Source organism: Lissotriton vulgaris, chromosome 6 (genome assembly GCF_964263255.1).
Source record: "Lissotriton vulgaris chromosome 6, aLisVul1.2, whole genome shotgun sequence".
Taxonomy (NCBI): Eukaryota; Metazoa; Chordata; class Amphibia; order Caudata; family Salamandridae; genus Lissotriton; species Lissotriton vulgaris.
The window spans coordinates 83,401,272-83,415,298 of record NC_141694.1 but is presented as its reverse complement, the minus strand read 5'-3'; the positions used below and the strand labels follow the sequence as shown (position 1 = coordinate 83,415,298).

At 46.4% G+C, this 14,027-nt stretch overlaps 1 protein-coding gene across 2 annotated transcripts in view; it reads left to right on the top strand.

Annotated features, from left to right (window-relative positions):
- The window catches only part of LOC147706833 (uncharacterized), a 461,037-nt gene extending 448,115 nt beyond the window's left edge, over nucleotides 1–12,922 (top strand). For both annotated transcript variants that reach the window (XM_086925970.1, XM_086925971.1), the window contains one exon: nucleotides 9,075–12,922. In XM_086925970.1, the coding sequence (XP_086782096.1) occupies nucleotides 9,075–12,212 (3,138 nt within the window). In that variant the 3' untranslated portion in view covers nucleotides 12,213–12,922. The remainder of the gene's footprint in view (nucleotides 1–9,074) is intronic.
- The last annotated feature ends 1,105 nt before the right edge of the window (nucleotides 12,923–14,027 follow it).

The window sequence follows — 14,027 nt, the reverse complement described above, 5'->3', positions numbered from 1 at the left end:
AGTGTTCTTTTGTACCGCTATTCTTCCCTGATGTTCCCAATACCCTGATTGGCAGCCAGAGGAGGTTGAGGAGGACTGGGAGAGGTCTGTTGACCCTCTGATAGACCTACTTGAATAGCCAGACTTGAGAGAGGACTTGGGTGATTCCAGTTGTCAGGATACCACCCCAGACCTTGGTATGCTTTCTCCCCCTACTGTGGCTACGGAAGAGGGAGATTCCTACGCTGTGGTCTTGCGTACGGCAGCTGAGGCCTTGGGCCTTGAGCTTACTAAAGTGGCATTCAGGACTAACCTCCTGGCTGAGGTGCTTCAGCCGGCAGCAGCCTCTTCGAAGCCCTTGCTGCTTGTCAATGAGGCCCTCACTGACGTCCTGTTGGCCTCCTGGTCTAAGCCCAGAACATGTGCTCCTGTGGATAGGATGATTGCCCGCCACCACGACCTGGCTGACCCACTTTTCCTTGCCAAACCCCCTAACCCCGAGAGCTTGGTGGTCCAAGCCTCATCCTCGAAAGGAAGCGCTTTCCTTGCAGCAATTTCTCGCCCCATGCATTCTGCCTTTCGTGACAACAGAATGGGTGCCCCACCATGTTCCACACAGGGCCACACAAGCCACCCAGACTCTGCGCAGCCAGGGACGTTGTACCCAGCATCATGGGTCTGGAGGCTTAAGGGCAGGTCATTCCACCAATGCCCTCCCTACAGCTGCCTCCAAACCTTCCTAGTCCGACTTTTCAGGGCCACCAGTTGCCAGTGGACGGCAGGATCCGCATCACCACTGGTACAACATCACGTCGGACAGGTGGGTTTTCCAGATAGCCCAAAGGGGTTACTCCCTCCCCTTCGACACTACCCCTCCCTCCATGCCACCAACACTCCCATCGCATGTCAGAGGATCACTTGGCCCTCTTCGTCAGGATGTTACGGCTCTCTTGGCCAAGGGAGCTATAGATAGAGTCCCTGTGCCAGAAGTAGGTTGTGGTTGTTATTCTCACTACTTCCTTGTACTAAGGGATGTCAACAGCTTCCTCCGGAAGGAGAAGTTCAAAATGTTGACATTGGCTCAGGTCCTCTCTGCCCTCGACCCTGGAGACTGGATGGTAATATTGGACTTGCAGGACACTTATTTTCACTTCCCCGTCTTGCCTTCTCTCCGACTCTACCTGCGGTTCACAGTAGGCCACAAGCATTTTCAGTTTACTGTGCTCCCCTTTGGCCTTACAAGCCCCTATCAGGTGTTCACGAAAGTGATGGCAGAGATCGCAGCTCATCTGTGCAGATCAGGGGTTCCAGTCTTCCCCTATCTCAACGACTGACTGCAGAAGGCGAGCTCGCCCCAGGTAGTCGTCTCCCACCTCCAGACTACAGCCGACCTCCTGTATTCGCTGGTGTTCTCCATCAACGTGCCGAAGTCACACCTGACTCACTCTCGAAAGCCCCTCTTTATCAGAGCGTTTCTGGACACGATGCAATTTCGGGTCTATCCTTCCGAACAGCGAGTCCTGGATATTCGGGCTATGATTCCGTTCTTTCAGCCTCTATCCCGCGTTACAGTAAGGATGACCCTCATGCTATTGGGCCTGATTACCTCCTGCATCCTGCTGGTGGACCATGCAAGATGGCATATGCGGGCTCTGCAGTGGGACCTGAAGTTCCAGTGGGTACAGCATATGGGGAATCTTTCCAATTGCGTCCAGATCTTGGGCGGCACCACACACCAATTGCAGTGGTGGCTAACGAACCAGGATTGGGTTGACGGCAGATCCCTCTCCCTTCCGAAACCAGAATTCACAGTGGTGGCTGATGCATCACTTCTGGGATGGGGTGGCCACATGGGAGAGGCGGAGATCAGTGGCCTCTGAGCTCCACATCAACCTTATTTCGTCTGGATCGAAGTCGAGATCACTCGGGGTCAGGTAAGACGAAGCATTCCAAGAAGTCTAAGAAGTGCCATCGCTCTCCGACTGCCCCCTGACGGTCGCGCGACGAGGCTGCGGGTGGTGCCTCCCCCGCGGCTCCAGCAGAGCCTACACAGTCGCTGCCGTCCTACCCGCCCTTCCCGGTTCAGTCGGCGGACTCCAGCCCAGCTGCAGGAGTTTCGGTCAGCCATGGCTCGCCTCTTTGGGCTGTCTGCCCCCCTCGGTGCACCTTCTGGCCCGACTGGGGATCCTAGGTCTTTACTGCTGACGGCTCTGGCTCCGGCATCGCTGGCTGCTCCGGGCTCTGCACCACAGGACCCCCATGGATCCGGGTTCAGATCCCGGTTGACGTCGGTTGACCTTGAGACACCTCCACCGACGTTGACCCCACAGGCACCACCTCAGACGTCGCTCGGCCCACCGGATGATGTCTCTCCCGGTTTCAGCCTCGATGTGGACACTGCACCGGAACGTCGTCGCTCGATGCCGATTCCGACGCTGATAGGGGATTTCTATCCCCATGTCCATCCTCCTTTTTTTTTGGCCTGTTTGTCAGCCTTCGGAGGAAGGGAAGGACTGGGAGGGGTCTGAGGATCCTCTCACAGCACAGTGCGAGCTTGACTGGGCAGAGGAGCTGGGGGATGCCAGTGGTCTTGATACCTCTCCTGACCTTGGCATTCTAACCCCTCCTATCGTCGCTACGGAGGAGGGGTGCATGTTATGTAATGGTGTTGAGTAGGGCGGCCGAGACCCTCTGCCTGGAGCTCCCTACATTGTCCGTCAGGACTAACCTCCTGACAGAAGTTCTTGAGCCGGCAGCTATCTCTGCGGAGCCACTGCTGCCATTTTAACAAAGCACTTTCGTAAGTTCTTTTGGGCACCTTGACCAGGCCCACCACAGGGGCTCCTGTGCATAGGAGCGTGGTTTGACGCCATCGCCCGGCCCGGGGCGCCCCTTTTCCTTTCCCAAAACCCCACCCCTGAGAGCTTGGTTTACCAAGCCTCTATGTCCCAGAGTGCATTCCCTACCGCACCTCCAGACAGGGAATCCAAGAAACTGGAGCAGTTTGGTATGAAGATTTTTTTCTTCCTCTTGTTCAGGGCTGCGGTCGGTGAACACTGCTTATTCACACACTGTAGGATACAGTGGCGTGTGTGCTGCCTCAATGTCCAGAGGAGGCCCGGACAGTGCTCTCTCAAGCTATTGCTGAGGAAGGGATGCAGCCAAGTTCAATATCCGTTGTGGCCATGACACTGCAGACTCGCTGGACAGAGCGATTTCCACGACCATGGCGCTCCGTCGCCACGTCTGGCTGAGGACAACTGTTTTTTCTGGGGATTTCCAGAACATTCTGATGGACATGCCCTTTGATGGCATTCGCCTTTGTGGCAACAAAGCAGATAGTGCGTTGGAGCGCTTTTAGGACTCGCGGGCTACGGCCAAGTCCTTGGGTCTTTCCGCCACGCGCCCTCCTCCGCCTTCTGCTTTTCGCTCCTTTTGTGGCCATGTAAGTGTAGTGTCAGTTTTCCAACCACTAAAGGCTGCTAAAGATCCTGCCTTTTCTCTCAGTGTGGATATACAAAGGCATGTAGTAGTGTTTTTCTTTTCACTTTTGATAAACTAGTTACACAATTAGTTTACGATTGGCTCCTTCTTTTATACAGAAACAACATTTGACTAACAAATACACATTGTATGTATTGGGCTCGAGGATCCTGTATGTGGGGAAGAACTTTTCAGTGATTATATTTTCAATTAGTATTTCCCTGAAGGTGAACTAGGGTTACCGGAAAGAGTTTTCCTCCTATTGATATCAATAGATGCTTAAAGGTTTACTTCCGCAGGACAAGATTGTTCAAAAAGATTATTGTTCCATTTTGACTTGCATGTAAAAGCCAATCTGTCTGCACACAGGGTATATGCATTAGGGTAGCTGCCTTGGAAAGTGCCTGCCTCTCACATGCCAAGGCAGGCAGGAACTCCCCTCTCTGAGGGGGTTGGTGGCAACCTCAGAACTGCCTTAACATTTAGTCACAAATATGCCTACATACGGTCCGCCAGCATTTTTATCAATAAGGTGTACATCTTTCTACCTTCCCTTGAGATGTATTATTACTTGTATGATTTAAACAGATTAATGTATGAAGGAGCCAGTACTGGAAGCAATTTATGTGTAGCACATTTTTTCTGCTTTTGCTCTATTCTAATACATATACACTATAAAATCTAACTTTCTCTTCACCTTTTTGAAGTGGCTGTTCATGCAGTCCTCTTAACAGTGCTACAAATTGTTAACTACATTTCTTTACAGATGCTGATTGCTTCTCAAACCCCTAACTAGTAAGCTTGTAGTTACAAATGATGGCAACCACTACCTGAACTCACCCAGCGTCCTGGGGCAATCTGTTTGTAGTAGGCAGTGGTTGGGTGTTTGATGGTACATGATTGAGATGAGGCTGAACACAGTGAGTTTCTCACAGTGCCTGTAGGTGGAACATAAGGTGTTCAGACTACATGCTTATTCAATCCTTGGTCTCTATGTGGAGTGTGCAGTGCAGCAGTCACACACTTTCCAGTTGTAATTAACTTTTTATGTGAAAGTGGTCTGAAGGAAGTATATATAACTCTTTAAATATTTACAACAGCAACCAAAAATAAAATACTCTTTTTACAGGTGAGAGTGAGAGAGGGTATGGTGATGCAGGACTTAAAAAAGATAGTGAGCGACTGCAGAAGAAAGTGAAGAACTGAAGAATGGGAGGGATTGAAGTCCATTCTTCCAGACCATAGTAATATTTATTTCTGAAAGAGACTATTGGTTATGGATTCCTTTCCTAAGAATTACCCCAGGCGTCGGACTGGATCTGGAGAATATTTTTTTGGAGCTCTACCGCTGCGCGTCAGTAGGTGGCGTCGGTCGACTCCCCGTTCGTCGTCTGCATCGTGATGGCCAGGATGACGTTGCGGTATCTACTTAGACGTCGACCTCCAACGCTGACGTCAGTTCTTTGTTTTTACACGCCAGCCAGAGCAGATCTGGACACATGGGAGAGGCGGATATCAGAGGCTTCTGGTCTCCGGCGGAGTCCGGGCTCCACATCTACCTTCTGGAGCTCCGGACGATTTGTCTTGCAATGAAGACTTCCTTCCCAATGTCCAGGGAAGAGTAGTGCAGGTGTTCATGGACAACACCACCGCCATGTGGTAGGGCAATAAACAGGGCAGGGTGGAGTCATGGGCCCTATGTCAAGAGGCTCCTCGTCTTTGGATTTGGCTGGAGCGTCCGGGCATGTCTCTGGTGGTTCAACACCTGCCAGGTTCTCTGAACGCCAGGGCAGACAAACTCAGCCGCTGGTGCTTGGTGGATCACGAATGGCGTCTTCACTCTGAAATGGTGCGAGGTCTCTTTCAGCAGTGTGGAGAGCCTTGGTTTGATCTATTCGCCACCAAAGAGAACGCGCAATGTCAGCAGTTCTGCATGTTGGAATTTCCAATGAGACACTCGCTAGGCAACGCTTTTCGTCACAAATGGAGTTGTGGTCTACTATATGCCTTTCCGCTGAGACCACTTCTGCTCAGAGTGCTGAAGGTGATCAAGTGCAACGTGCCCAAGTTATTCTCTTGGCTCCAGACAGGGCACGAAGAGTCTGGTAATTAATTAATTAATTGTGGGTTTGTAATGCGCTAGAATCGACTCCCGAAGGAGTATCTCTGCGCAGTAGACCGCTGGGGAACCCGTCCTGGCTTTCCCTCTGAGATGGTCCCTACTGGGTATCTCCAAGGTGAAACCAGGCATCCCCGGCGTATGTGGGGGGCCGTTGTGGAGATGAGGCAAGCTAATGCCCAGAGTTGCCGAGTGTGATCCCTGGTTAGAGTAGGCACCGAGATGAGAATTATCAAGTCCGCTGACCCTGGTCCACGACCCTGCCGCATCCGGATTTGAACCATGGTCCCAGGCCGTCCTCTGCTCTCGGGTCTACCGCCTCTAACCAGGGAGCCACACCACACCACTCGAGCTCTTGAATCTGGCCATCGATCCTCCGATCAGACTGCCTCTTCTGGAGGATCTTCTGTTGCAGCAGCAGGGGACGGCCCTCCACCCAAACCGGTCTAGCCTCCACCCCCTTGCGAGGAGATTGAGCGTTGACAGTTGACAGCTTATGATCTTCCTCCCGAAGTCTGTAATGTTATCTTGGCAGCTAAGCATCCCTCCACCAAAACGGCATACACCTGTAGATGGAACACATTTGTGGCCTGGTTCACAGCAAAGGCTGTTGATCCCCTTTCTGCCCCTCTTTCAGAGGTTCTCCTCTTCATTTTTTCCTTGGTCCAACAGGGCTCTGCTCTGTGCACTTTCAAGGGCTATCTTTCAGCCTTTCAACATTCTCTTTTCAAGTCCCCTATTGAAAATCGTTTCCTTAAGGGCATTACTCACATGTTTACTCCTATTCCTTTCGTAATGCCCCAGTGGGACTTGAATCTTGTTCTGATCTACATTATGTGCGCTCCTTTCGAGCCGCTACATAACTGTCCGCAGACTTTTGACACTCAAAACTGCCTTTTTGGTTGCCAATACCTATGCTCGCAGGGTGAGTGAGCTTCAGGCTCTTCCTTTGAAACCTCCTTTTCTGGCTGTTCATCCGGACAAGGTTGTCCTTCGGACTAGGCCTTCCTTTCTTCCCAAAGTGGCTACCTCTTTCCATATCGGTCAGACCATCACTTTGCCCACCTTCTTACTGCCGCCGTTACCTTTCTAAAGAGGAGGAGTGCCTCCACCGTTGGGATCCAAAACGTGCGGTTTCATTCTATCTGGATCGCACAAAACAATTTGGGGTGGATGATCAGCTCTTTGTTGGCTATTTGGGCGCCAAGAAAGGTCAGGCCATGCAAGAGCAGACCATCTCGCGATGGGTCGTTCTTTGCATCATGAGTTGTTATTCCTTAGCGAAAAAGGAACCTCCAGTAGGACTTTGTGTCCATTTCACCTGGGCGACGGCAGCCACCACTGCTTTGAGACGTGGAGTCCCCCTCAGTGACATCTGTCCGGCAGCCACGTAGGCTTCATTGCACACGTTCACCAAACATTACTGCCTGAACAGCCAAGTTCGAAAAGACGGCTTCTTTGGCCATTCAGTTCTCCAGAACTTTGGTGTGAACTTATTAGTTCGCAGACCCACCTGCGGGGTTGTACTGCTGGAGTATCTATTCTATGGTAAGGTATCTAGAACTAATAGTCTCTTTCAGATGAACAAGTTACTTACCTTCGGTAACGATATATCTGTAAGAGACATTTATTAGTTATAGAGTCCTTAACCCCCAACCCATACTCCCCGTTCTGCGAACTGACTTTAAAGTAAGGGACTCCCTCTCAGGGCCCTAGTTTTGTGCACAAGTGGTCAGTGTCTTGAATGGCTCTGCGCTTCTTGCGTGGAATGTCTGTATTGCTTTGCCCACTTGCGTGATCTGAACTTACGCACACCACTTACTCACCCAAACTCCAACACTCCTCTGGAGGTGAAAAATTAGCTTTATTAATATTATTGGCAAAGGCAATACACTGAAGCTAATAAATTCTTAGGCACTGAGTGAAAGGCAAACAATGAATACACCACACTATATACATAAATATGAAACTGTGAATACAGGTATATAAACAGTTAATGTACAAAGCACCTCACCAGATTCATTTGCAGCACCTGAGAATTCAACATCCCTGGCTGAACACTGAACTTCAAGTCTGGAACCCGTAGACCGGAGCTCAGGGAGTAATCTCTTCGGGTACCAAAGGTCTCCCGCGAGTGCGTCCACTCCAAGACAGTTCCTGAGCTCCACCTAACAGACACCGCTTTTTATAGTTTAAATCAATATGTTCGAGAAGCCTCTAGCAGGTGCTCTCACCCATCTTTTAACAGGTGCTGGCCCCATCTCTGCATCAGACCCACCCAGACAGACCTGGCCAGATTCTGTTTGGGCTGTTCTGAGGCAAAAGGCATTCCTTTCCCTATCTCTCCGACCTTGGAGCTCTGCACGGCCATCTTCCCTCTGTCCTAGAGATGAGCATAGAATGCACGAAAAACACGCTGAATGTACACCATAACCTCACAAGGCATCCTCACGAGATGCCTCGCACCAGCTTGTACTGGTTTACGTGAAAAACATGTTTATGTTACTGCTGAAGTGTAACTATAGGTCAAGGCAGCACAAAATGGAAGTGCGATGCAACACAATGGAAGATCAGAGCATTGCATGGAATCGAGGTCAACATGTGATTTAGCACGTGTAAAATGGCAAATGCAATAAAAATGTTTTTGAAAAGAACTGGTGCAAGTACGGCTTCTAAGTAGATACTGCGAAATCATCCCGGCGATCACGATGCTGATGAACGCGGAGTCGACCAACGCCACCTACCGACGCGCAGTGGTACTGCTCTGAAAACCTTTCTCTGGATCCAGTCTGACATTGGGGGTAATTCTAAGGTAAGGAATCTATAACTAATGTCTCTTACAGATATATCGTTACCGAAGGTAAGTAACTTGTACTTCAGTCTCATGTTTTCAGAATGGAGAAATGTCAATTTTATTTGTTCACAACAAAATCATTGCTTGTATGGGATATAGTCATTATTTGCAAACCTGTAGGTCTGAAACTTCTTTGAAGCATATTTTCTATTTTGGGTGATATGTCTGAATACAATAATAGAAACTCAGTCAGGGTCAAGTGGCACTGTGTGTGAACAGGATTTTAATATTTAAAGCCTTGCCCTTAATTCTTGGGCCACACCTTTTAAAAAGGATTCCTAATACTTTTTCTCTAGCCACACCCCTTTCTGGGACTCGTCCCACTACATTTTTCATCCCACTTAAAGCCCTGATACTGTCCATGATGAACTATCATTGTAGCTAAGCACATTTTGTTTACTGCTGATGTCAGCAGGTTGTAGTAGATGTTTGATAATATAGCATATCACTTCTTTAAGAATGTGTTTACTAACATTAGGAATCCACACAAAGCAATTAGTAACAGTCATAAAAATTTACATGTTTAAATTAATTGTACATTTTACTATTCCAACCATAGTTGTAATTTAAATAATACATTGAGCAAGATTGTTTTTCGAAGTGATGTATGTATTTTGAAAATAGTTTTTGTTTTCACAGAAATATATTGAGAAGAACCTACTTTATGAGGAAAGAAGAAAATTGGACCGACAGGTTGGTCTGGCTGCTGTCAAGGAAGCAGATCGTCGACGAGCAAATGAGTTAAAGCGCAAGCTGCAAGAACAGCCAAAAGAGGGAAGCGAGGAAAAGGACTCTAAAGTACCAAAGAAGGGAGACGAGCATTCAGCAAAGGACAAGATGGCCAGTAAAGAGGAGTCTGCCAATCAGAATCTTAGTAAAAATGAAACTGCACAAAAGAGTAGCACTCAATCTGCATCTAAAAAGGATAAGGAAGACAAGGTAGATTCTGCTAAATATCAAGCATCTTCCACCTCTGTTTTTGGCAAGGTCAATTGGAAAAAGCCATCACATGATAAAAAACCTCAGTCTGTGCCAAAAAGTGTTACAGTGGAAGAAGTCACAGACCAGGGAAAGAATGAACAGGAAAAAAACCTTGAGAATGGTAAGGAAGTAGGACGAGAGAACGACAAAGAAAAAGACCAAAAGGAAAGGCTTCGAGAAAAGCTGCGAGAGAGGCTAAGAGATATGGTCAAAGACTTGGATAAAGACATTGACAAGGTCAAGGATTCTTCGAAGGAGAAGAAGGAAAGAGACAGAGAAAGGGAGCGAGAAAGGGAGAAAGAGCGGGAAAGGGAGAAAGAGCGGGAAAGGGAGAAAGAGCGGGAAAGGGAGAAAGAGCGGGAAAGGGAGAAAGAGCGGGAAAGGGAGAAAGAGCGGGAAAGGGAGAAAGAGCGGGAAAGGGAGAAAGAGCGGGAAAGAGAGAAAGAGCGGGAAAGGGAGAAAGAGCGGGAAAGGGACCGAGAGAAAGTAAGGGAAAGAGAACGGGCAAGGGAAAGGGAGAAGGAAAGGGAACGAGAAAGGGAGAAGGAAAGGGAACGAGAAAGGGAGAAGGAAAGGGAACGAGAAAGGGAGAAGGAAAGGGAACGAGAAAGGGAGAAGGAAAAGGAACGAGAAAGGGAGAAGGAAAAGGAACGAGAAAGGGAGAAGGAAAGGGAACGAGAAAGGGAGAAGGAAAGGGAACGGGAAAAGGAAAAAGAGAGTGAATCCCAGCTTGAGAAACAGGGTATTAAAATTAAGCTTGCTGGAAAACCAACCTTAACACAGTCAAATCCGTTTAAATCTAGTACTTCTAATTCACAAGCAAAGGGGAGTACTAACACATTAGTTCCAAGCACCAGGAGATCTGGCAATGCCATGCTAACCAAACCCTCCCCTCTGGATGCCACCAGGTCCTCTCCTACTTCAAAAGTAGTTTCTCCATCTAATAATTTGACATCAGACTTGTCCAAGAAGGTCTGTGGTAAAGATGAACATGTAAAGGAGACACAAAAAAATGTGAAAGCTGATACAACTGTATCTAATGAGCAGAAAGGTGTAAAGGCTCCAGGGATGACGAAGCCTCATACCCAGTCTGCAGGGTTACCAACAGTTACACAGCCACAGTGGCCCCCAACACCACCATTACAACAGTTTGCTTCACCATTATGGCCACCAGTGCCAGTAACATATGGAATACAAACCAATCTAAATCCTACTGGGTTGCCACAACCTTACACTCAACCCCAGTGGCCACCTGTCACAGCACCATTTGGAATGCAGAGCAATCAAACAACTCAAGAAACTCCTAAGCAATTTGCTCAGCCTCAGTGGCCATTAGTAGGAGCACCATTTGGAAGAAAAAATATAAAGTACAATGTAAGAGCACCTGTAAGAAATGAAAATCAGTGGCCACAGATTTCTGTAGTGGCAGGAGCAACAACCAGCGGCAAAGCAAAAGGAAAAATGCCATCATTAACTATCCCTCAGATTTCACCTCTCCCCGTAACCCAAACGGCAAATAGCCCAACATCGACTGCTGTCGTTAAAAATACCTCTGTTCCCCCTAAAAAGCCTCAACCTGCAGGAAGTCAAAAGGCAACTAAATCCTCCCTTGCGTCAACAAGTGCTAAAGATCTATACGACATATTTTACAGCAGTGGTGCGAAGATATCCGCTGATACAAAGGTAAAAGGTTCCACCACTGGAAAGGGGAATGGTCAGAACTTGAACACTGCTAAAGTTAAGGAGGCTAATGCAAAACCCAGCTCTCAACAAAACAGTGGTGCCGTCGTGCACACTGAGAAAACAAGTTCACTTTCTACCTCCAAAAGCAATAATCGTGCAGGTAGTAAAGGTGCATCTCGAGAAACCATTGTGGTTCCTCCTATAACCAAGGGTGCTAAAGTTGCACAGCCTACCTTGTCAGCTACTACTTCCAAGGTTGATAAAGTTAGTCCACCACCCACGAAAGCTGGTGATTTAGTTGACTCCCAAAAGCATACAGTTTTAGGCATAATAATTAAAGAGGAACGTATTGATCCGGAGTATGATGAAACTATTTCAGGAAATACTAAAGTGATAGAGCATAAACACAGCGATATAGAAAGTGTGAATCTCGGTGCTTCCTCTGCACCATTAGAACCCAAGGCAGGCATAATAGACGAAAACAAAAAGGAGGAGCCAAAATCTACAGCACAGCTTGTGGCAAGTGTGCCAACAACTGTTCTCCCAAACCCTCCAGAGATTCAATCTGCCGTTACTCCAGAAGAAACACAAGAAGATTTAGAAGGAGTGTTTGTTACGGAAGAGGATGAAGAAATGGAAGACGAGATAACGCCTGAGCCATATGGATTAAACAGTTATTCTGTCTTCACAGCTTTCCGACAAGGAAATGTTGATGTGGAAAGCAGAGCATCTTCTTGGAATTCAGATCTCAAAAGTGCAAGTACTGATGCAGAAAGGAAGGAATATAATTTGTCTGATCCTGATGATCAAGTATGTGTAGCAGTAGATTCGGGTGAAGAAGGGCAGGACCTCTCTAGCCCAGAATCCTCTTCTAGAAATAAAAATCTCACAGATGAGTTTGAAGGCAGCCCTGTTGATTCCTCTGGAATGTCCGCTATATGCTGTGATGGTGAGCTTGCAGCAGAGATGCCATGCAATGAGGCAGACGATGCAGAAATAGCAGCGTCTCCATCTGGAAAGGGTGATGGTATGCTAAACCGGCAAGCAAAGATCAATCCAAAGACTTCTTTAAAAGAGTCGAGAAACTATGAGTTACGAAGGTTAAAGAAATAAATTATGTAAATATTCAAATATGTATGATTTTTGTATGTTTTAAGAGTGGTACTCTGTCATTTAAATGTGTTCTAGTTTATCCTGTTAGTATTATGTATGGCTCATTTTTATGCTTTTATTCTGTGGCATTTTGCAGACTTCTTAAAATGTAAACTACTCGTAACATTTCATTACCTAAAAATGATCAAGTGCACGGGAAAAAGTAAATGATATAATTAAGAATTGGATATAGAATACAGAAGGATTTGAGAAAAAGATGTTAAATTTTTCTTTATTCCTGAAAACGTTAAATATATTTGTTGCAGAACACTTGTACAGTTTGGTATTTCTTTTTTATTGCCTTGTAAATTTTCATAGGTTTTCTTCTCTATGAAGGGGCACCCAGACGTGAGTGGGGGAGTACAAGAAGGCTGAACTTCAAACCGTCTTAAAAATAATTTGAGCTATTTAAGCATAAAGGATAAGTGTCTTTTCTTGCACTGAAAATTCAGGAACTGTTAATTAGCTCAAGAGATTAGAAGACATGATTTTCTGTGTCCGATTTGGATTGTACCTTGTCGCTTATACCCGTTTAAGTATTGAAGGGCATCTGATGCATTTAAAATCCACCATTGCTGTTTTCAGTTTAGATGAACTTGTTTACGTATTTGCTTTAGGCACAATATGTTATTTGTTAATTACTTAAAATAAATGGTATAAGTGGATCCACATTTGTGGTAAGGTTATTTTTTTTTAAAGTTTAGGAACGCCTTAGTTTGTCGTTTAGTAGCAAGACCTTTGATCTGTGCATAATAAAACGTCCACTTTATCCTTAATGGGGCCGTACAGTGAATAATGTTGCTGTGGATCTCAAAACCTATACTGATGCGATCAAACAATCCTAGCAGGATGTTTTTCCTAGGTGAATATGTAACATTTGTTCCAATTTTGCTGCAAGCCCATTTTCCTTCACTGCAGAATCTTCACTGATAGTCATAAACATTAGAATGATTCCTTACTGCTTGTTTGGTTCTCAGAAAAAACATTTATCTACCCATGATTCATAGAAAAACAAGGATCTAGCCATTCTGATGCAGGTACACCTCCATTGTGCTCTAGGAAAGGCTACATTTTTGTGAATGTACTAATTTTCTATTATATCAAATGTCGCTTTTTACATAAAACTATTTTACAGCACAGAAACCAGAGAATCATTTGCAAAAAGGAGAAAAATGCAGCACCATCAGTAAAGCTAGAACTATGCCATGCTGCTTTATGAATTCATCAGTTTCCGTATGCTAACCCGCTGTACCCTGGAGTTGCCACAGAGTCAGTAATGTTTTTCCTGTTTGTGGGGGTAGGATCTCAAAAACCCTTGTTTCATAGTAATAGTTCTCACTAGTACTTTTCAATTTTGTAAACATTATTCTATTGCATAACCATTGTATTTATATTTTCAACAGCTTATTTGGTAACCATGGCTTCACACTCTTGCAGTTTCCTTTGTATGGTAGAATGAAAGGCTGCTGCAGACCATCACGATGTGTGCATGTTATGTGTTCCGGCATCACACAGGTAAAAAAAAGTGTGAATTTTGCAAAGAAAGGGCCACAGTTAAAGAAAGGGTATCTGCATGATAGGAAATCTGATAGACTGCAGATCCAATGATGCGAGGAAGGAACTATACTACTTTGACTGTGTCCTGCAGGGTCAGGAAGAGGAAAAACAACCAGTGGCGAACAGAATGCAGAACAATGTCATACATTCACCCCAGTACAGAGATCTGGGCCTAAATCCATCGTTTTGTTGCTCACCATGCTATTCCAGTTTGAACCC